The sequence below is a fragment of the Amblyraja radiata genome, chromosome 27, assembly GCF_010909765.2.
Source record: "Amblyraja radiata isolate CabotCenter1 chromosome 27, sAmbRad1.1.pri, whole genome shotgun sequence".
Taxonomy (NCBI): domain Eukaryota; kingdom Metazoa; phylum Chordata; class Chondrichthyes; order Rajiformes; family Rajidae; genus Amblyraja; species Amblyraja radiata.
In genome coordinates, this window is record NC_045982.1 from 16,976,407 (window position 1) to 17,000,356 (window position 23,950).

At 42.4% G+C, this 23,950-nt stretch overlaps 1 protein-coding gene across 2 annotated transcripts; it reads left to right on the plus strand.

The window, feature by feature from the left end:
• LOC116988520 (tissue alpha-L-fucosidase-like) lies at positions 1-23,739 on the plus strand. Of its 2 annotated transcripts, none has more exons than XM_033045319.1 (8): positions 1-497; positions 14,000-14,134; positions 16,257-16,394; positions 17,125-17,230; positions 18,809-19,009; positions 19,724-19,914; positions 21,390-21,489; positions 23,424-23,739. In XM_033045319.1, exons 1-8 carry the CDS (start codon positions 133-135, stop codon positions 23,562-23,564), a joined length of 1,377 nt encoding a protein of 458 aa, XP_032901210.1. In that variant the 5' UTR covers positions 1-132; the 3' UTR covers positions 23,565-23,739. The 2 variants fall into 2 exon arrangements, with proteins under 2 accessions (XP_032901210.1, XP_032901209.1); XM_033045318.1 differs by lacking the exon at positions 1-497 and adding an exon at positions 2,409-2,825.
• Positions 23,740-23,950: the final 211 nt, after the last annotated feature.

Genomic DNA, 23,950 nt, shown 5'->3' on the forward strand with positions numbered 1-23,950 from the left:
CCAGCACTTTGTGCCTTTCCTGGGTAAACAATCATCTGCAGTTCTTTGGTTCTGCATTGCTTGCTGCATGTTGAAAGTCTCTGCTTGAAGTGACGTAACAGGAGCGATCATTTCCTGTTCTATTTACAAAGGATGCAGATCATGGGGTGCAAGGGTTTCTTGAGTTTTATTTGCCTTACCGGGTATTTATGCTCCAGGGCTTTCTGCGATGGCCCTTACCAACCGAACTGGAAGAGTCTTGACAGCAGACCTTTACCCAGCTGGTACGATGAGAGCAAGTTTGGGATTTTCATCCACTGGGGAGTGTTTTCCGTGCCCAGCTTCGGCAGCGAGTGGTTCTGGTGGCACTGGAAGGAAAGCAAGGATCCTAGCTATGTGGCGTTTATGGAACAGAACTACCCACCGGGGTTCGAATACACCGACTTCGCTCCAGAATTCACCGCCACCTTCTTCAACCCGGATCAATGGGCGGAACTGTTCGAGGAATCCGGAGCCAGGTTCGTGAAAAGCGCAGCCAAAGCCGAGCAAATGTCAGCAGTCACCGAGTTTCAGTGTCGAGAAAGGATAGATTTGGTGTAAAAATGTCTTTATTATACAAAAAAGATGGGTGACTAGAGGTGTTATTCTGAGAAGGGTCTCGACCGAAACGTCCCCCATATCCTTCTCTGCATAGATGCTGCCTGCCTCGCAGAGTTATTCTAGCTTTTTGTATCTATTTTTGACTAGAGAAGTATTTTGTGCGGTCTAGGCAATGTCGCCAATGTTTACATGTACAGTATTGCTGAGTTTGAATAATGAGCCCGAGCTTCACGTGAGCTCTCGTTCATGGACCGGTCATATGACAACCGCCAGCATCAGCTGCTGAAACCGGCCAGGGCAGTTGTGCAGGATGAGTTGAATCAAAGCAGACTTTGGCACTATCCAGAAATGTTGACAGTCCGCTGAGTTTACTCCAGCATTTTCCCGCCATGAAGATGGTTGTCAGAAATTACAGCAGGATCTTGATCAGTTGGGCAGGTGGGCTGAGGAATTGTTGATGGAATTTAACAGAGAAATGTGAAGTGTTGCATTTTGGGAGCACAAACATAGGTAGAACTTACATAGTGAATGGTGGGGCTCGGGAGTGTTGTAGGGCAGAGAGATCTAGGAGTACAGGTACATAGTTTGTTGAATGTGGCATCTCAGGCAGATAGGTTGGTCAACAAGGCTTTGGGCACATTGGCCTTCAGCAGTCAGGGCATTGAGTATAGAAGTTGGGAGGTCCTGTTGCAGTTGTATAAGATGTCGGTGAGGCCTCATTTAGAGTATTGTGCTCAGTTTTGGGCACCACGTTATAGGAAAGATGTCAAACAGGAAAGGGTGCGGAGAAGATTTATGAGGGTGTTGCCAGGACCCGAGGGCCTGAGCAAAAGGGAGAGATTGAGCAGACAGGGACTGTATTCCCTGTAGCGCAGGAGGATGTGCAGTGATCTTATAGAGCTGTACAAAATCATGATAGGAATAGATTGGGCACACTCATGCCCAGTGTAGGGGAAATCAAGAACCAGAGGGCATAGGTGAGGAGGAAAGATTTAATAGGAACGTGAGGAGTAACCTTTTCAAGCAAAGGGTGGTTGGTGCATGGAACAGCTGCCAGAGGAGATAGTTGATGCATGTACTATCGCAACATTTAAGAAACATTTAGACATAGGATAGGATTAGAGGGATGTCGGCCAAATGCAGGCAGGTGGGACGTATAGATGGGACACGTTGGCCAGTGTGGGCAAGTTGGGCCGCCATTCAGTATAGAAATTATATGCATTCATGTTAAAATGTTTTAAGTTCAAAATATATTTCAAGAATAATATATTCTAAAATAGTTTAACACTGAACATTAAAGCAACTTTCATAACAAATCGCATTATTCCTATCATCGTCATAACTTCGCTAGTAATATTTACAAATCATAAAAAGAGCATAGACACAATAAGCTGGAGTAACTCAGCGGGGCAGGCAGCATCTCTGGAGAGAAGGAATGGGTGACGTTTCGGGTTGAGACCCTTCTTCAGAATGGAGGCTCCATAAAGAGCATATCGTGAATGCTACTTATCGCAAAATGCGACAGCGTTTTGAATTAAAAAAAACGGCACCTTTAAAGGTTACTCTGAAGTGAGGACATTGCTATTTTAAAATGAAAATGCTCACCGAGGAAGAAATGTTTAAATCCACAAATTGATAAACCGGAATTATTTACAATTAATTGTAAATGTTAATGAAGAAGGGCCCCGACCAGAAACGTAATCTATCCACGTTCCCCAGAGTTGCGGTGTGACCCGCTGAGTCACTTACTCCAGCACTTTGTGCCTTTCTGGGTAAACAATCATCTGCAGTTCTTTGGTTCTGCATTGCTTGCCGCATGTTGAAAGTCTCTGCTTGAAGTGACGTAACAGGAGCGATCATTTCCTGTTCTATTTACAAAGGATGCAGATCATGGGGTGCAAGGGTTTCTTGAGTTTTATTTGCCTTACCGGGTATTTATGCTCCAGGGCTTTCTGCGATGGCCCTTACCAACCGAACTGGAAGAGTCTTGACAGCAGGCCTTTACCCAGCTGGTACGATGAGAGCAAGTTTGGGATTTTCATCCACTGGGGAGTGTTTTCCGTGCCCAGCTTCGGCAGCGAGTGGTTCTGGTGGCACTGGAAGGAAAGCAAGGATCCTAGCTATGTGGCGTTTATGGAAAAGAACTACCCACCGGGGTTCGAATACAGCGACTTCGCTCCAGAATTCACCGCCACCTTCTTCAACCCGGATCAATGGGCGGAACTGTTCGAGGAATCCGGAGCCAGGTTCGTGAAAAGCGCAGCCAAAGCCGAGCAAATGTCAGCAGCCACCGAGTTTCAGTGTCGAGAAATGATAGATTTGGTGTAAAAATGTATTTAGTGATAAAAAGATGGGTGACTGGAGGTGTTATTCTGAAGAAGGGCCTCGACCGAAACGTCCCCCACTCCTTCTCTGCAGAGATGCTGCCTGCCTCGCAGAGTTATTCTAGCTTTTTGTATCTATTTTTGACTAGAGAAGTATTTTGTGCGGTCTAGGCAATGTCGCCAATGTTACATGTACAGTATTGCTGAGTTTGAATAATGAGCCCGAGCTTCACGTGATCTCTCGTTCATGTGACCGGTCATATGACAACCGCCAGCATCAGCTGCTGAAACCGGCCAGGGCAGTTGTGCAGGATGAGTTGAATCAAAGCAGACTTTGGCACTTATCCAGAAATGTTGAGTCCCGCTGAGTTACTCCAGCATTTTGTGTCTATCTTGGGTGTAAACCAGCATCTGCATAATTGTGTTTTGACCAAGTATTAATGACGCCGCGTTCCTTTGAATAAAATTCACGGCAGAATTTCTTAAAACCCACTGTCATTCAGGGCTCCGGACCGCGAGCACTGGCTTCTTCTATGCAGATACAGTCATTCACCCACGTTATTTTAAGAAGGAACTGCAAATGCTGGGACAATGCTATTGTCACGTTATTAGTAATTTGTACCCGTCATTTAGGGATGTTATATGAATTTTAAAAAAAAAGTTTATGTGTGTTTTCTCTCTCTCCTTCAAGATTAGTTCATCAGTTTGCCGTTATTTGCTTCAGTTTTATTTAGTGTTATTTATCACGTTGTGGTTGTAGTTTTTGAATGATTTAAACGTATCGGATTTTTAAAATTCATATAAATCCCTTCAACTACCTGCAACTGAAGCTACGGGTGGATTAGTAGACATTGAAGAGGCATTTTCACTTTGTTTTTACGTAGAGGGGTAATAGGGGGGTTGCACGTAAGGTCACTGGGTCATAGGGCTCGACGCACGGAGCCGCTAAATCCATCTGGAGGACATCCGTCACTTCCGGTATATGTTATTAATGCTAGAAACGCGTACTTTCCTACCTGTTAAAAACCGCCAAAATGTTGAATTTTTGCGCTGAATAAAAATTGTGGGAGTCGGGGTAAGTGTGAGAGACATGTACCCAACTTTAGAATTCCAAACGTGAAGCGAAATGAATGTACAGAGAAGCGAGAACTGAAGGGACAACAGCAGCTAAAGTGCTTGGTAATCATTGGCTGTGCAGATATCGGAATTGAAAATATTGGGAATTATCGCGTTTGCTCACTGTATTCGATCAAGTAAGGCATTATTTGTGTTTTTTCTTGATTCCTTTGATATCTAAAAAATCTCAGAAGTGATAAATCTGGCTGTAAATTTTTCTTCAGATGCGTTTTCATTTTGTATGTAAAAACCCACTTGGGAACCATGGGCGATTAAAAAAATTACCGCCAGATTTACCACTTCTGAAACTTTTTAGATGTCAAAGGAATGAAGAAAAAACACCTTAGTTGATAAAATGCAGTGAGCAAACGGCCAATGTTAGCCAAGCACTCTGGCTGTTGTTGTCACTTCAGCTCTCGCTTCTATCTACCGTCATTTCTCCTCACTTTTGGAATTCTGAAGTAGGCTAAATGTCTCACACGCTTATCCCGATTTCCATAATTATTTACAGCGCAAACATTGACAATTTCAGCGGGTTTTAACGGGCCCGCTACGCTGGAAACAATGGTAAGTGCCTACCTGCAGTTCATCGCGTGTAATCCATTTGGAGTAGTGTAGCAACAGTACGGGTCATGGGTCGTGACCCGACTGCCGTGAAACCTTGTTTCCAGCGTAGCGGGCCCGTTAAAACCCGCTGAAATTGTCAATTTTTGCGCTGTAAATAATTATGGAAATCGGGATATGCGTTTTTACATACAAAATGAAAACGCATCTGAAGAAAAATTTACAGCCAGATTTATCACTTCTGAGAATTTTTAGATACCAAGGAATCAAGGAAAAACACAAATAATGCCTTACTTGATGAAATGCAGTGAGCAAACGCGATAATTCCCAATATTTTCAATGTTATCCAAACACTTTAGCTGCTGTAGTCCCTTCAGTTCTCGCTTCTCTATACCTTCATTTCACTTCACTTTTGGAATTCTAAAGTTGGGTACATGTCTCTCACACTTACCCCGACTCCCACAATTTTTTTCAGCGCAAAGATTCAACATTTTGGCGTTTTTTAACAGGTAGGAAAGTACGCGTTTCTAGCATTAATAACATATACCGGAAGTGACGGATGTCTTCCAGTTGGATTTAGCGGCTCCGTGCGTCGAGCCCTATGACCCAGTGACCTTTCGTGCAACCCCCTATAGAGAAAGGCTCCGGACCGCGAGCTCACTGACTGAATGATACAGACGTCCTGACTGAAAATCACACCCTTCCGATCAATTATTTCATGATAAGCCTTTCTAGAGAACATGCTACTTTTTGCTTTGTCCATTTTCAAAATACAGAATTTTGAATTTGGCGTTTGATTGGTACAAGGAGACTACAAAGCTCGGTTTTTTTTTACACACTGTAACTTTCTACATTTCTACTTCTTGGTATGTATGTGGCAATTATGGATCATGGAATTTTATCCCACACTACTAGTTATATTCGTAACAACATAATAATAATAATAATAATAATAATAATAATAATAATAATAATAATAATAACTTTTATTGTCATTGCACGTCAGTGCAACGAGATTTAGTATGCAGCTCCAACCGATGAAAAATAAAAGTAAAATAAATAAATAAGCTGTGTGTCGTGACCATCCGAGGGAGACAGTCCAGGGGGGGTGGGGGGCACTCAGCAGGGCCGGTTCAGAGCCGCTATAGCTCTTGGAATGAAGCTATTTCTGAGTCTTGAGGTACGGGCGTAGAAGGCCTTGTAACGTCTGCCGGAGGGAAGTAGTTCAAACAGTCCGTTACAGGGGTGTGATGAGTCTTTATGGATGCTGACGGCCTTCCTGAGGCACCGCGTGTGGTAGATGCCCTCCAAAGCAGGTAGCTCTGTCCCAATGATCCTCTGCGCTCTGTGGACGACGCGCTGAAGAGCTCTCCTCTCCGCCTCCGTGCAGCTGAGATACCACACAGAGATGCCATACGTTAATATGCTCTCTGTGGTGCAGCGGTAGAACGTGTCAGCAGCTGTTGGGGCAGACCAGTCTTTTTTAATGTCCTCAGGAAGAACAGTCGTTGCTGTGCCTTCTTGACCAGCGCAGCGGTGTTGGTGGACCATGTGAGGTCCTCTGAAATGTGAGTGCCCAGAAACTTAAAGCTGGACACTCTCTCCACACTTTCCCCGTAAATGGAGATTGGGGCGTATTCTCCATTATGGGACCTCCTGAAGTCAATAATCAGCTCCTTGGTCTTGGAGGTGTTTAGTGACAAGTTGATACGTGTGCACCAGTCCGCCAGGTTCTGCACCTCCGCCCTGTATTTTGTTTCATCACCGTTGGTGATCAGCCCAATCACTGTTGTGTCGTCTGCAAACTTCACGATGGTGTTGGTGTCGAATGCAGGAACACAGTCGTGAGTGAAGAGGGAGTAGAGCATGGGGCTTAGTACACAGCCCTGTGGTGAGCCGGTGCTCAGGGTGATAGTTAACATATTTAAATACTTGAAATTTTCGATCTTTCCCAACCCCTTAAAAAATGCCTGAAGAAGGGACCCGGCCCTAAACGTTGCCTAGCCATTCCCGCTGGATTACTCAGCAGGTCAGGCAGCATCTCTGGAGAGAAGGAATAGGTGACATTTAGGGTCGAGACCCTTCTTCGGACCCTCCATAGATCCAGCCTGACCTGCTGAGTTCTCCAGCACTTTATGTTTTGCTCTTTAAATACATCTGTGCTCCGTTGAAGAAACAACACGATAAACCACTCTGGAAGTGCAAGTTTTGCTGTACACTTCATACTGTAGAACACATCATAATACACCTTGAGTGAATTAATGGGGTTAGATTCTTTTTTTTTAATCTGTTGTCTAGAATTAATCGACACCCAACATATGTGCCATATCAGATTTAAATCGGAATTCCGACTTTTTTTTTTTGTTTTCCTATTAATCAATTTTTTGTGCCTGATTATTTGTCAGCCAATCACCGACCAGCTTCCCTTAAAATTCCCATCCAAATAGGTCCCATCGATTAAAAATAAAAGACTTATTAATGTTTAAAAAAATGTAGAGATTCACTCTCCTATCAATCACGCCATGAAGACCACGCCCCTTCCGGTGGGAGGGGGTTGGGACTATAAAACCCGGAAGTGTGGACGTGGCTCAGTCACTGAAAGGTGGGGGAGGGAGAGGCCATGACTCTCAGTCTGAGCTGTGAATAACACTGAACACATGTCTACTAAACTGCGAGTGTGGTTTTATGTGGTTTATTTGGAACTGTGGAAGGAATAAATGTTTTTACCTGCCTTTAAACTGGGCCTTTAAACTGGGCCTTTAAACTGTGTGGCTAATTGAAAATGTGTGGCTAATTGAAAAGTGGTGTGGCTAATTGAAAAGTGGTGTGGCCATTGAAGAGTGGCGTGCCTATTGAGAAGTGGCATGCCTATTGAGAAGTGTGCAACAGTTTTTGGAAGGAAAAACCGTGAATAAACTTTTTATTAGATCAGGACTGTGTTTAATGCAAAATTGCCGCTCATTCCGTGACTTCCGCTTAGTGAAGAGGTGGTGCTGATTGCGTAATTTCCGGTGAGTTCAGAGGTGGTGCTGATTGTGTAATTTCCGGTGAGTTCAGAGGTCGCGCTGAGTGCGGAAGGCCCCAAGTGGAGACGCCGCGCTGAGCTGTTTGAGTAATTCAAGAGAGCTTACTGCCATATATATGGTGAGTGTGTGTGTTTGTTGAAAGTTATTTAAAGCACGTTTTTGCAGTAGCAGCAGTTCTAGAGGAGTGTTTCAGAATAAAAAAGGCTTTAAACATTTGAATAATTTGGGTTAGACACACCTGTGCTCTTATTTTCAAACTACTTACATAGAGTATATGGTTAGTAACAGGATTCAGTATGCTTACCACATTCTGAAGTTACTTGGCATTTTAGTATTGGTGCTGTGTGTGAGTGTGTGTATAGGTGTGTGTGTGTCTGTGTGTGTGTCTGTGTGACAGTCGGTGTGTTTGGGTGTGTGTGAGGTGGAGGGTGTGTGTGATCAACAAATAACTAATAGTACAAATAATATAGTATTTTGTAGTTCAGAGCTTATTCGCTATGTTTAATAGCCTAATGGCGTTCAGGAAGAAGTTGTGTGTGTCTGTGTGGGTGTGTGGGTGTGTGGGTGTGTGTGTGTGTGTGTGTGTGTGTGTGTGTGTCCTGCTTGAAATGCTGTGAAATTGGATTTGCTGGCCTGCAGTCCACTTGACGTGCTGTGAGGTTGGACTTGCTGCCTGCACTGAATGATGACTTTTGAGGTTATATTTTAAGTCATTCACATTTTAAACTTTAATAAATCCTTTTTCCACTTGCCATGCCTGCATGTTCTTCATCACAATGGGAACCAAATAGGCAGGAATGGCTGTGCTGTTGTAAAGCCACTAAGAGTGCATGGGGGGGGGGGGGGGGGGGGGGAGGTTGAGAGGAGATGGACAGAATGCGTGGGGGGAGGGGGATGGCAAGGAGCAGAGTGGGGGGGGGGGTGAAGGGAGGAGGGGTGACTGAGTGAACTGCCACCCCACCAGCCATGAGTAAGTGAACTGCCAGCCCATCAGCTATAAGTGACTGAAGTGCCAGCCCACCAGTCATGACTCAGTGAACTGTCAGCCCACCAGCCATGACTCACTGAACTGCAAGTCCAGGTCCCTCTGGAAACCCATCCCTTCAGCGCACAACACCCATACTTGCGCTCCAGAGATCCACGCAAGGGAAGACTTTCCCCCTTCATTGCTGTGAACTGTAAAAAATATGAACATTTCTAAAATTGATTGTCCACCCTCACCCCCTTCTCTCTCACAGAGTCTGTCACCTGTTTTCGGCAGAATTTCTAGCAGTTTCTCAGCTGCCAGCCCACCAGGCCTGAGTTACTGAGCTGGCAGCCTGCCATGCCTGAGTGACTGAGCTGCCAGGCATGAGTGACTGAGCTGCCAGGCCGGAGTGACTGAGCTGCCGGGCCTGAGTGACTGAGCTGCCAGGCCTGAGTGACTGAGCTGCCGGGCCTGAGTGACTGAGCTGCCAGGCCTGAGTGACTGAGCTGCCAGGCCTGAGTGACTGAGCTGCCAGGCCTGAGTGACTGGGCTGCCAGGCCTGAGTGACTGAGCTGCCAGGCCTGAGTGATTGAGCTGCCAGGCCTCAGTGACTGAGCTGCCAGCCCAAGAATCCATTTGGCCCACAATGTCCATACTAGCCTTCTGGAAACCAGCCCCTTCAGCTCACAACGCCCATGCTAGCGCTCCAGAAAGCCCCCCCCCCCACCACTGGCCAGCAATATTGGAATTGGTGGAGAGGTGGAATATTGCGTTGGGGGACCATAGAAACATAGAATAGAAACATAGAAAATAGGTGCAGGAGTAGGCCATTCGGCCCTTTGAGCCTGCACCGCCATTCAATATAATCATGGCTGATCATCCAACTCAGTATCCTGTACCTGCCTTCTCTCCATACCCCCTGATACCTTTAGCCACAAGGGCCACATCTAACATCTTAAATATAGCCAATGAACTGGCCTCAACTATCTTCTGTGGCAGAGAATTCCAGAGATTCAGCACTCTCTGTGAAAAATGTTTTTCTCATCTCGGTCCTAAAAGATTTCCCCCTTATCCTTAAACTGTGACCCCTTGTTCTGGACTTCCCCAACATCGGGAACAATCTTCCTGCATCTAGCCTGTCCAACCCCTTAAGAATTTTGTAAGTTTCTATAAGATCCCCCCTCAATCTTCTAAATTCTAGCGAGTACAAGCCAAGTCTATCCAGTCTTTCTTCATATGAAAGTCCTGCCATCCCAGGAATCAGTCTGGTGAACCTTCTCTGTACCCCCTCTACGGCAAGAATGTCTTTCCTCAAATTAGGAGACCAAAACTGTACGCAATACTCCAGGTGTGGTCTCACCAAGACCCTGTACAACTGCAGTAGAACCTCCCTGCTCCTATACTCAAATCCTTTTGCTATGAATGCTAACATACCATTCGCTTTCTTCACTGCCTGCTGCACCTGCATGCCCACTTTCAATGACTGGTGTACCATGACACCCAGGTCTCGTTGCATCTCCCCTTTTCCTAATCGGCCACCATTCAGATAATAGACCAGGTCTCCAGTGTGAAGCTGGAACCCAACGGATCCCACTTAGTCTAGCATATACTAAATAACAGGCCTGACAGACCTTGGCTGGGAACCTGGGGCTCACCAAAATTGTTCCCAATTGAGCCCCACACCTCCTAAGGCCAGCCCTGACTATCCATGTTCTCCAACGATGCTGCCTGACCCGCCTAGCTTACTCCAGCACTTTGTATCCTTTCTGTCAGAACATGTGTTGAACCTGGCACTGGCGATAATTTATCTCAACACCAATTCCTCCACGAAGGTGAAGGAAGGGGCAATGGGGTGGAATGACAGAGCTAGTGCAAGTGTGATACAAGGAAGTGCAGATGCTGGAAACTTGAGCAAAACACAAAGTGCTGGTGAAACTCACCGGGTCAGGCATCGTCTGTGGAGCAAATAACAATAGACAATAGATGCAGGAGTAGACCATTCGGCCCTTCGAGCCAGCACCGCCATTCAATGTGATCATGGCTGATCATCCCCAATCAGCACCCAGTCCCTGCCTTCTCCCCATATCCCCTGACTCCGCTATTTTTAAGAGCCCTATCTAGCTCTCTCTTGAAAGCATCCAGAGAACTTGCCTCCACCGCCCTCTGAGGCAGAGAATTCCACAGACTCACAACTCTCTGTGAGAAAAAGTGTTTCCTCGTCTCCGTTCTAAATGGCTCACCCCTTATTCTTAAACTGTGGCCCCTGGTTCTGGACTACCCCAACATCAGGAACATGTTTCCTACCTCTAGCATGTCCAAACCCTTAACAATCTTATATGTCTCAATAAGATACCCTCTCATCCTTCTAAACTTCAGAATGTACAAGCCCAGCCGCTCCATTCTCTCAGCATACTTCAGTCCTGCCATCCCGGGAATTAACCTTGTGAACCTACGCTGCACTCCCTCAATAGCAAGAATGTCCTTCCCCAAATTAGGGGACCAAAACTGCACACAATACTCCAGGCGTGGTCTCACTAGGGCCCTGTACGACTGCAGAAGGACCTCTTTGCTCCTATACTCGAATCCTCTTGTTATAAAGGCCAACATGCTATTCGCTTTCTTCACCGCCTGCTGTACCTGCATGCTTACTTTCATAGACTGATGAACAAGGACCCCCAGATCCCGTTGTACTTCCCCTTTTGTCAACTTGACACCATTTTTTTATTTTTTTAAAAATATTTTTATTAGAAGCAAACATATTATAAAGTATAGTTACATATTATAGTAAAAAAAACTTTTCATATACATTATTTAAATTTTCAATTAATTCTGCTTCTAGTGTTTTTCTATATAGATAGAAAGAGAGAGAAAGAGAAAAAAGAGAATTACAAATATCAAAAAAGAGAAAAGGTGGAATGAATTACTTATAATACGTCATTGGAGATAAGTTTGTAGATTATAAAATACAGGGTATAACTTTTCATCTAATCCTGAGTTCAAGCTTCAGTTGGGTTTCCGCGCCGGGCCAATCTATCCCTTCAAATAGTTAAAGAATGGAGCCCATATTTTAACAAAAAGTTTGTGTTTGTCCATTAAGACAAGTCTAATTCTTTCTAGATGTAGGGTCTCCGATATTTCCACAATCCACATTTTAATTGTGGGGGTTATAGGGTTATAAGGATGAGAGGAGATCTTACTGAGACATATATATAACTTGACACCATTTAGATAGTAAACTGCCTTCCTGTTTTTGATACGCAGAGGAGATTAAGACAGTGTATAATCCATAGCACCTTAGTGTACAATTTCATAATCTTTATATTACTAAAAGTAAGATCTTGACCGCTTTTGACTCACTGCGATGTGATATCCGAGAAAACGTCGCCACTTATGGCCGTCATTTTTGGCCACCTCGCTCAGAGCCCCCCTCTGCCGGACTGGACTACAGGATTTTTCTCATCGTTGGAAAATCAGAGATATATTAATGTTTAAAAATGTTTTGCCATTCTCTCTGCTGCCCCTGCTGGTGGGAGGGGGAGGGACTATAAACCCGGAAGTGGTGTCCCTCACTCAGTCTCTGCAAGATGGAGGAAGTGAGAGGGTCACGTCTCTCTGAGCTCTGAATAATACTGAACAAATGTCTACTCAACTGTGAGTGCCCTTAATGTGGTTTGAAAATGAAAATATGGTTGGTTTGAAGTAAAAAGGCACTGCAAATGGTTGATTGGGGGCTTTAGGTTGAAGTAAAAAGGCACTGCAAGCGGTTGTTTGGGGGTTTTGGGTTGAAGTAGAAAGGCACTGCAAAGGGTTGTTTGGGGGTTTTGGGTTGAAGTAAATAGGCACTGCAAAGGGTTGTTTGGGGGTTTTGGGTTGAAGTAAAAAGGCACTGCAAAGGGTTGCTTGGGGGGGTTTGGGTTGAAGTAAAAAGGCACTGCAGAGGGTTGCTTGGGGGTTCAGCCTTTTCACTTCAACCCAAACCCCCCAAGCAACCCTTTGCAGTGCCTTTTATGGATGAGAAATTGTGTTCAACCAATTGATGACTTCTTTGACAAAGTAACTAGCATGTTAGATAACAAGGGAGCCAATGGATGTAGCAAATTTTGTTATAAAAAATTTGGTCCGTGAAGTGCCCCATAAAAGATTACCGCATTAGATAAGCACATGTGGACTTAAACATAATAGGTTAAGTCCAGGGTGTCAGATATGGGGCTTTATATGTGGGCCAGATAGATTGCTAGTGCAGAGGTGCTAGGAGCAAGGACAAGTGTGCATCCAGAGTCAAGGTCTGGAATAGTACTAGGTGTGCAGTCAAAGCTGAGACAATGGGAGTGTTCAGCGCTGGAAACCTAAGCAGGTAAGCAGCTATGATCAGGGTAGAATAGGGGGCCAGGTGTAAGGCTGGACTCAGGGTCAGGAATGAGAGAAGGTATACAACTGGAGTCAGGGTCAGGAATAGTACCAGGTGTGCAGTGAGACCCAGGTTGGTCAACATAGGCCAAGTGCTTGATTATAATCTGATTTCCATACATGTGCTGCACCTCTTGATCAGAGCCTGGCTCTACTGTGGAATGTAAATAGGAATGTAATTTAGCCTAACCTTATTCATAGCTAATCCAATGTAAAGCATAAATATTGCATTCAAGTGGTAGTTAAAAGACTCGCTACAGTATGCACTAGATTGAACAATTCCAAGCCGAAAAATGCAAAAGCTCCATAACACGGGGTGGGGGGGGGGGGGGGGGGGGGGGGCACCTTCGGTCGCTACGGTCCCTCTGGCTTGGTCTCTCCCAATTTCTCACTCCCAACTCACCCAATGTTGGTAGCCCTGCTATGAGTAAAGGCTGCTTTTCTACTACTGTTTGTAAATTTCAATTAGTAATCTCCAAAAATGCATTATTTTTGTTAATCGCCTTCCTGCTGCAAATTTGTTGCAGAAATGTATTTCTTTATGCCACTTGTGTCGCCCAGAAAACTTGTGAATAGGTAACCTTTACAGTACATCTAAATTAAAAGCACACTAAATGTTCACACATTTCACTCTAATTGATCAAATCTTTAAAATGTCAAGCACACAACTCGAATTGGTCTGTATTTTAGCCAAAATAAAGCTGACTCGCAGATATATCTAAGAGTTAAGGTCTTGTACCACTTTCACGACCTAATTCACACCCTTTTTTTACTCGTGGACATTTTTCATCAGGCTAGAAAAACGCCCCGACCGACTTGATGCCATGAGTACCTACGACTAGCATCACGACCTACCTACGACCTCATGACGACCATGCTGCGGGTACGAGTCAAGGGCAAACTCGGCAGAGGTCGCGAATTAGGTTGTGAAAGTGGGACAGGCCCTTTACTTTACTTTTGGCCTTGGTTGTTAATGACTAATTTGTTGCAGAAACGTATTTGGTTTATATTTTCAGGTATGTGGTGCTGACATCAAAACACCATGAAGGGTTCACAAACTGGGGATCACCAGTGTCCTGGAACTGGAACTCCATTGACACAGGACCACATCGAGATCTAGTGGGTGATCTGGCAGCTGCTGTTCGTAGACGGTCTGTATTTAATATTATGTATTTGGGGAAGGTTCACTGTATTTATAATTGCCCTGGTCCATACAGACAAATGAAGCCCACAATAATTGTACAGAATCTTTTTCTGCTGTCTTGATCTCCCATCTATCTCATTGGCGAACTTAGAACTATCTTTAATCGAACTTTACCCTGTATTTGAATGCTGTGTTGATTATAATCATGTAAAATCATGTCTTTGACTGGATAGCACGCAACAAAACTGTACCTTGGTACACATGACAATAATATTAAACTAAACTAAAATAAACGGCTTTCATCATTTTAAAATACATCCTTTCAATTCAATCACAACCTCTTCTTTTTCAAGAACAGTTCCAGCTTCTCCAATCTATCCACATTACATTTTAATGCAATATTGATTGATAATCCATTAGATGTGACCATGATTATGCTTTGATGGCATGAGTGTGCAGATGTCTACCTGGGATGCCTCCTTGTCCCAGGTGTAATAGAATTCCCAAAGCCAGCATATAACTTCATTCATACACAGGTAGTTTGCTTGGTGTTTGGCCCATTGAAACCTGTCCGCTGTTGATGCCTATCCTTCCAGTAATTACATAGATATCAATACCAGAGATCTGGATTGAGTCCCTGGTGCTGTGAGGCAGCAGCTCTACCAGCTGCACCACTGTTGTTCTTTATTACAGAGGTTATGAACACAAGGGTAAAAATGTCTTAATGAAATTACAGGTGCATGCACCTGGATTATTGTGTGCAAATCTGTTCTCCAGAGCCGAGGAAAGATGGAACAAAATTTCTGGGATGGAGTATCTTATGAAGAGCCATGATCAGCCATGATCATATTGAATGGCGGTGCAGGCTCGAAGGGCCGAATGGCCTACTCCTGCACCTATTTTCTATGTTTCTAAGAGGGATTAAGCAGAATGCTCATTAGAGTTCAGAAAAATTAGGAATTATTACATTGAAACATTCACGATTTGTTCAGGGTTTCACGAACCAGGGGTCACACTCTGAATGAGGTGTTGACAGTCACTTTATTTATTGCATTTCCAGAAATATTAAAGTTTATGTCGCTGTTCTATTTTTATTCACTTTCACCTTTCATTTTGTTGAGACCTTGCTGTATTTTTGCGATACATCTGAATTAAACTGGGATGTGTTCATCTGGATATAAAGGTATAATGGGAAACATTGACAAAGATGTCAAGAAGGTTGTTGTTTGCCATTCTTGACGTTCATAGAGCAGATTCATTGTACTAATTCATGTCTAAAGTATGCCTGAAAGCAAAAAATGCTGAGAGTAGCTGAGATTTCTATTCTTAAAGACTAAACCTTAATTTTATCCTTGATATTGTATTGCTGTGGGCCTTTAAGCAGTTTTTAACGTGGCCTGTCCACTGCATTTCCCCCCAAAAAAAATAATCGTTATTCCTAAAATCATAAACTGTAAATACAGTATAAACAGTGTATGTCTTTCTTTATATTCTATGTACAAATACCATTGCCACTCATGTGGTCTTCCTGAATAATACTGTTCAAGCGTTTGAGGGGCTGTTATGCAGGACCCACCCTTTCAGTATCTGGTGGAGGCAGGACTCTAGATTGTGTTCCTTTCTGACAAAGTCTTTGCATTCCTCACCAAGCCGGTGTGTCCCTCAAGGTGCACTCCTGCAGCCTGGAATGGCTCAGTCAGTAACATCAACTTACAAAGAACTCTTTGAACTGGAAGCGTAATAAGTTTCGAACTAACTAAAATGCATTCCTTCACTGATTTGATGATCTTGCAGTAACATTTGATATTTGTCTTGCTATATGTCTGCACAATGTCTCTATTTTCACATGTCTCAGTTCAGTCCTAGGTAGATAATTTGAGGCACAGTTCTCTAAACTCATGGATTCTCAAATGCTTTGTTCTGCAAATTGTGTCTCCAGTTGATGCACCCTTCTTTTGTCAAAGGAATACCAAATTTAATCCTGCGATCATTATAACCAATACTACTTTTGTTATTGTAGCGAATCTGTTTATTTCTGGGCCATTTTTAACCATGCATAGCGGTTATGTAAAAGAAGCTGAAATTCCAACTGAATTTAATATTTCAAAATTGTTGTTCTTTTGCAATAGGAAGTTATATTATGGAGTGTACCATTCTCTCCTTGAGTGGTTTAACCCTCTCTTCTTGTATGACAAGCTAAACAAATTCAAGACCCAGAAATTTGTTGTGGAAAAAACTTTACCAGAACTGTACGAACTGGTCATGAGGTAATGCCATATGATGGTTTTGCAATCTTTTGTTGTATATGTTCTCATCACTAATAAACACATTTGATGTGTGCAGTGCCTCTTGTTTCATGCCTTTAACAGAGAGACCAGTAGATGGTGCCTGTGGTCTGAGTGTTTTGAAAATCAAAATAAAACTGCAGATGCTGGAAATCTAAAATAAATCTTGGAACTGTGCAGTAGATCAGGCAGCATTTGTGGGGCTCCTCACGGATTCTTCTGTGAGGTTGAGGGCAGGGCAGAGACACACGGAGAGTATTGAGAATTTCTCAGGATGGAAAAAATTGCTAAGATTAGCAGGAATATTTCACTGGCAACTAAACGGCTGTCATATTGTTCCACTTTAAATATATACTCTGGTGTAACATGAGTGGGTGAAAGCATCAAATTCTCTTTTATTTCCCCCATATGATTTAACAACAATGTACGTAATCGGCCAAAATAATTTCAGTTACATAATTCATCTGCTGCTTATATCTTAAACCTCATAATATTGGTAATCCTATTACTATTACTAAAAGAATCTTGTGTTTATAATTTTCAGTTCAAACTAATTGAGATTATGTAATTCCCTAGAGTTGAATTCCAAAAGAACCAATGTTAATTTTAAGGCATTTTTAAAGAAGACAATGTCATTCCTTGATAAATAGAATCAGGTTTTTGCAGCATGAATGTCTAGAAATTATAGGCATTTTGTTTTGTGTTTTGATAGATATAAACCTGATATAATCTGGTCAGATGGGGACTGGGAGGGACCAGATACGTACTGGAATTCCACTGGATTTCTCGCCTGGCTTTACAATGATAGTCCTGTCAAGGTATATATTAACAATATTCACGATCTGTATCAATGATTATAATTTAACAATGATCAGTTTTCTCATTTTTAATTTATTTATTGGCCTATTTTGGATTAGGCTCATTTACCTGTGTTTTTTTTACTTCTGTGCTTAACAAGAATTTAAAGCTGCAGATGTTGGTTTACACCGAAGATAGACATAAAATGTTGGCGGAACTCAGCGGGGCAGGCAGCATCTCTGGAGGGAAAGAGTGGTTGGGTCGAGACCATTTTTCAGACTTCTTCAGCTATTCAATTAAAGCTGTTGGCTTTACAATGAACTGAATTGTTTGAACAATTCCCCTATCATACAATTGATTAGCCGTGTTTTTCCCCCCACATTTTGATCAACGTAGCCATGGTTTTTAGTTGTGGGAGAGTCTGTAGATCATGTCAAGGTGCATGACAGAGCTGCAACTTCACCTTATTTAAACACGTTGGTCATTTACAATCACCAACTCGAAATGTGCGCAGCATCTTATGTGTTGGAAGCAGTTGATTGTTGTTATTGTTTGAGTTTTTTAAAGTTTGTTTTAAATTGATGGAAGGTAGACAAAATGCTGGAGAAACCCAGCGGGTGAGGCAGCATCTATGGAGCGAAGGAAATATGCAACGTTTCGGGTCGAAACCCTTCTTCAGACTAATGTGAGGGTTGGTGGTGGGGGGAGGGGGGGGGGGGAGAGGAAGAAAGGAAGAGGTGGAGCCAGAGAGCTGAGGGTGAGCTGAGAAGGGGAGGAGAAAGTAAGGTCTACTTGAAATGAGAGAAGTCAATGTTCATACCACTGGGGTGCAAACTGCCCAAGCGAAATATGAGATGCTGCTCCTCCAATTTATGGTGGTCCTCACTCTGGCCATGGAGGAGGCCAAGGACAGAAAGGTCGGATTCGGAATGGGAGGGGGAGTTGAAGTGCTGGGCCACCGGGAGATCAGGTTGGTTATTGTGGACCGAGCGGAGGTGTTCGGCGAAGCGATCGCCAATCCTACGCTTGGTCTCACCGATGTAGAATTGATGGAATTGCCTTCTTAAAATAACTTATCTACTTTTGTTCACACTTCTCACATCAAATCGAAGTACTTCTATACCCACACTAATCTGATTGTCTAAGTACTCTGGGTTGGCGAGCTTAATTGTTTTCATATTGGATCTTTTTATTTTATGCTCTCTTCATTTCTTGCAGAATTAATTTTATTGACATCCCAGGTATCCTTGACAAAGTTGCACTATTTTTTGTTCTTTCTTTTTCACTAAATTTAATTTCATCGTGTGGATACTTTCCACCCCATTTTATGGTATTTAGACAAATGTATTGAAATAATTCCAGTCCCCTGCACATTGATTCTGGTAATAAAATTGTGTTTCCTGTTATGCCCTGTCCACAATAATCCTTGACTGAATGTCAGCAATTTCCTTGTTGTTTTGAGACCTTGCTTTGTGTTGACCTGCTAGCATGTTTCTTACATTATCCACAACGGTGCTGTATAGTGTTTGGTAACATGGTGTGGTTGTAAAACTGCTATCTAAATACAAGTTTAAAAAATATATAATTTCTGTCACTAGGATACTGTGGTAACTAATGACCGCTGGGGAGTTGGCTGCGCTTGTAAACACGGTGGCTTCTACGACTGCAAAGACAAATACAGTCCCGGTGAACTAGAGAACCACAAATGGGAGATGTGCACCTCAATCGACAAAAGGTCATGGGGATATCGCAGAAATATGATGATGAGCGACGTGATGGATCTGCCATCCCTTCTCACTGTATGTACTCCAGGTTAATCAATATGGTACATCACTGGAATGAAAATGAGTCCAGGCAAAAGTGTATTGGCCTCCTGGGATAACTTTCTTAGCAAACAAATGGAAACTGAGCCACAGAGATCAGATAGTTTCCTACTTGTGTCTCAATCAGTAGTGGACATAACAATTGACCCATGTGTCACTGACTTTGAGCAGGATGTTTCTGATCCCAGTGCAGGGATGCTGTATTCAACTGTTAAGCCGACCAAGAAATAGCCAGAAATATTAGTATTCAATCAGGACACTGTAGCATGTGTTCAGTCCAGCTGTAACAGTGAAAAGTCATTCCGGGTACATTTTAGTGGGTTGGTTTGCATTGAATCAATGCCTTTCAAGCAGATATTTATGGAGAAACAAAGTCGCAATTTCCCCAAGATTGCCATTAAGTGGTGGTGCTTTGAGTTTGATTAAAGCAAGGACTTTTCAAATAATTGGAAATTTTTTACAATGTATTTTTATGTTATGGTGTGGATGTTAAAGCTAGTTAATCATGTGCAAATACTACTATTTATTTAGCAAACTGGGTGATGTGCACAGTAGCAATCTAGTCGCTTCTCTGGGATGGTGTTGAGAAATTGTGCCAAAATATAATGGTCCATTGTTGTAATGAGGCCTGGAATTAGAATCAGAACTGTGGTATTGGGGATCATTGCAAAATCTCTCTCTTTCTGGCAGAATTTACTGGATACTATCGCTTATGGTGGCAACTTCCTGCTCAACATCGGTCCAACGAAAGACGGCACCATTGCTCCTATTTTTCAGGAAAGGTTGCGTGGCCTGGGACAGTGGCTGCGTGTTAATGGTGAAGCAATATATGCATCAACACCATGGAGAGTTCAGAAAGAGAACTCTACAAATATAATATGGTAATATCCATCAGGTTTAAATGTAGCAACTATTTATTTTCACTTTGCATCATTCTTCATTCCTATATTCAGTCACTTCATGTTTAAAGATGGGAGGCAAGATGGTGCAATGATTAGTACTGCTACCTCAGCTCCAGGGATCTGGAATTGATCGTGACCTCGGGTGCTGTCTTGAGTGGAGTTTGCACGCTCTCTCTGTGACCATTTTCTTTCCTCCCTCGTCCCAAAGAGATACTGGTAGATTAATTGGTCACTGTAAATTACCCCATAGTTCAGGTAAATGATTAAAGGGGAGTTGATTGATTGAAAGATACAGCATAGAAACAGGCTCCAACTGAGTCCATACTAACCATCGATCACCTGCTCACACTAATTCTGTTTTTCCACTTTTGCACCCATTCCCTATGCACTGGGGCAATTTATAGACACAAATTAACCTACAAACCCCCATGTCTTTGGGATGTGGGAGGAAACCCATGAGGTCACAGGAAAAATGTGCAAACTTCTACTCATTTACTTTTGGGGATTTTTTTTAATAGATTCAGCTTCAAGTCTATAGGATGAAAACTTGGAAGACTCCTGAATTACTTCCTGAGGTGAAAGTTGAATCTACTCCATTTTACTGGAGTGCCTCAATTATTCACCAATTTTCGAATCTTAAATATAAATTAACCTGATGTCAGTTTCAACATTTTTTTTAGTTTTAAGAAAATATCTTTTAGCAGTCCAGCTTTTGGATATCACCTGATTGTTAGAACTGTGGGGAGATACCATTGTTCACTCCTCTAATGATAGCTAAAGTTGGAATCCAGCAGAAATGGTGCTGGGTAGTGAAGTTATTGAAGCAGAAAATGCTGGAAAAGCTCAGCAGGTTCAGCTGCATCTGTGAAAGGAGAAATGGTCAATGTTTCAGATCTGTCATTCTTTGTTGGAATTGAATTTATTGTAATGTCTTGGGAGGGGGGGGGGGGGGAGATATGTTATCTATTGAAAGTTCAGTGTTCATTTTGACAACTTCCGCTAATTTAATAAGGACTGAATAATTGGGGAAGTGTAGAATTGCTTGAAATACAGAAGAATGAAATGGATCAGTCACTTGAACCAGATCATGGCAGCATTTGTACCCTACTTGGGTCAGACTGCAAGAGGGCACATTACAATAGCTATAGAACTATTCTCATGCTGTGAGCTTGCTGTTTATGCTTCACTCATGTTGCACAGAAGACTCTTATGTGATAGGAGCAGAATTAGGCTATTCGGCATCAAGCCCACTCCGCCATTCAATCATGGGTGATCTATCTCTCCCTCCTAACCCCATTCTCCTGCCTTCACCCATAACCCCTCACCTTCGTACTAAACAAGAATCTATCTCTGCCTTAAAAAATATCCATTGACTTGGCCCCCACAGCCTTCTGTGGCAAGCAGTGTTTTAATTCACTGCTCACCTCTGCATTCTGCTCTTTTCTTCCTTCTAGGTACACCAGTAAAGGATCCTCAGTTTATGGAATATTTACAAAGTGGCCCATTGACAACATCCTACAACTGGAATCACCAAAGACCTTTCCAAACACCACTGTAAGTATATAGAACTTGTTTCATTCCCAATCAACTTCTTGGTCTTTACCCAACCTTTCACAGTTGTCTCCAATGATTTCAGTCTGTTCCAATTGACAGTCATCATCAAATATGTTGGCTTTTGCCCTGGTTTTCATGGTTGCTAATTGTACAGACATTTAAGTCTGGTTATTGTTGTCCTACAAATATATACTTAATTTTCCTTCTTTAACCCCTCCCGTTCCTTTTTTATTAAATTATCCAACATTTGCTACGTGTTTATCTTCTTTGTCACTTACAATATATTATTCTTCAGCTGTGTCCCTTTTCATTCTGAGTCTCCTTATTTTTTTGTCTCCAATAGTCTGTCCAGGATGTCTTTTAGAAGTTCCTTATTTGTTAAGTGTCAGAAAACAATGTATTTTGCTTGAGGAAATTATAATATATCCTCCTATGTTTAAGGATATTCTAGTCTAAGAGCTCCCTCATGCTTTCTCTACTTGGATTTCTCTGCCCATTTACTGGTAACAAAAGCATAAATAGCTAGTCATTCTGCCACTTATAGTACACTCAGAAATGAACTACAGACCACCTCATGCTATTGTGGGCAATCCAATATCCTCTAGATTCATCGCTTGCTGCTGTCAATGGTTTGTAGTCAACAGTTAGATATTCTTTACTCCTTCGACATTTTCTGAAATTTCTAGCTTCATCGTTTATTTATTCTAGATATTTCAATATCCCACGAGTAATCTACTTCATTCAGGTTGCATGTTTGGCTTGTCCTGGAATATAACACAACCAAAAAAACGCTAAAAATCCCCAATTAACTTTCCACTTCCATCTCAATAGTTTCCAGCTTTTTCCTCATCATTTCAGCAATTTGTCTTTTTTATATTACTCTGACAGTTCTTTTCTCACTCATCTTTATCCTTCCATATCTATACTTAATTTATACTTTAAATGTTATGATCATAAAGTGCAAATTAGACCCTAAGTAAACTTGGCCTATTGTCATTTCCTTCTGACCTATATATTAATTAAATAGCGTTCTCCCCATTTCGGTTTTCCTCGAGTTTAAAAATAATGTTTGGCTAATTTATTTCAAGGCTCTTTGAGAAAAGGATCTTGCAATAAATCATCTCACAAATACTCTTTGTCCCCCAAGTCTAGATTGATGACAAGAGTTAACATTTATTGCAACTGAAGTCATACCATGCAGTATATCAAGCTTCATGTTTTATCATGTTGACACGTTTGCGATGTTTGTCATGCCAGACGCAGGTCCATGCAAGAGCATCCTGTGTCAGGTTCCAGGACTTTCCTCTGTCACCTTTTCTGATTTAGTGGCATCGTACTTGAATCTCCCAGAAGCACGAAAAAACCTGTTCATTTCTACATTTCAATTCTGCAGCCAGGCTTCAGATTTAGATTAATTTGTAATGTGCACCAGGGTGCAATGGAATTCCTAGTTTGCACAAATCTTAGAGTAAAAAGTAGACATGGTGATGATAAATACAAAAACAAATGCAAAACAGCAGAATGGTGCAGATTGTAGTGCGATCTGAAGTCGTGCAAACATTACAAAAGTGCATTAATGGAATAAAGCAAAGTTATGAGTAAAGGTACATGACAGCACCTATTGGAAGGGGTTAATTAGCTCTGGAGTCTGTTAGAGAGAAAAAGCTGTACTTCAGCCTTTTGAGCTCCTTTGTCATCTCCAAGAAGGTAGAGTAAAGGGAATGGCCAGAGTAACAGGCATCCTTCACTTCCAACTTCCTGATACTAATGTACCATGAAGGTGGGCTGGGTGGAAGGAAGTGATAGGCCCATGATGGACTTGACTGTGTTCACCACTCTGCAGGATAATGTGGTCAAGAAGAAACCAGTTGTCACCAGACTGAGATGCATCCTAGGAATTGTTCTTGTTTCATGCTCTTGTGCTATCTCTCCAGGTGACAATGTTGGGAATCCCAAAACCTTTGAAATGGACGACTTCTCCCACCAAAGGCCTTCTCATCTCCCTGTCCCCTCTTTCTCCATTTACTGCTCCCTCAAAAAATGGCTGGACAGTGAAAATGGAAGGTGTTTCATAATCAGCAAAAAGTTTAGTTCTACTGAGAATGACAAAGGAATGTATTTTATAATTCTGAAAGTGATTAAAGAATATGATTAAACTTAATTTTTGCATGAAAATTATACATTGAATGATACATGATAAAATGGAGATTACATAATTTTATAAATCAAAGCACATTACCTGACAACTCAGTACAATGTAAGGTGAAAAAAAATGTTTAAGAAGGAACTGCAGATGCTGAAAAATCGAAGGTACACAAAAATTGTGGACAAACTCAGCGGATGCTGCAGCATCTATGGAGCGAAGGGGATAGGCAACGTTTCGGGCTGAAACCCTTCTTCAGACTGATCCCTATCCCTTTCTTCTCCCCGCCTCCCCCAACCCCTATCAGTCTGAAGAAGG

Bases quoted from the DNA above. Each gene is read 5' to 3' on its own strand.
- LOC116988520 (XM_033045319.1), top strand. From the start codon at position 133: ATGCAGATCATGGGGTGCAAGGGTTTCTTGAGTTTTATTTGCCTTACC. The intron at 17,231-18,808 runs GTATATATTAAC...TTCTGTCACTAG, and splicing joins ACAATGATAGTCCTGTCAAG to GATACTGTGGTAACTAATGA. The intron at 19,915-21,389 runs GTAATATCCATC...TCTTCCTTCTAG, and splicing joins AACTCTACAAATATAATATG to GTACACCAGTAAAGGATCCT.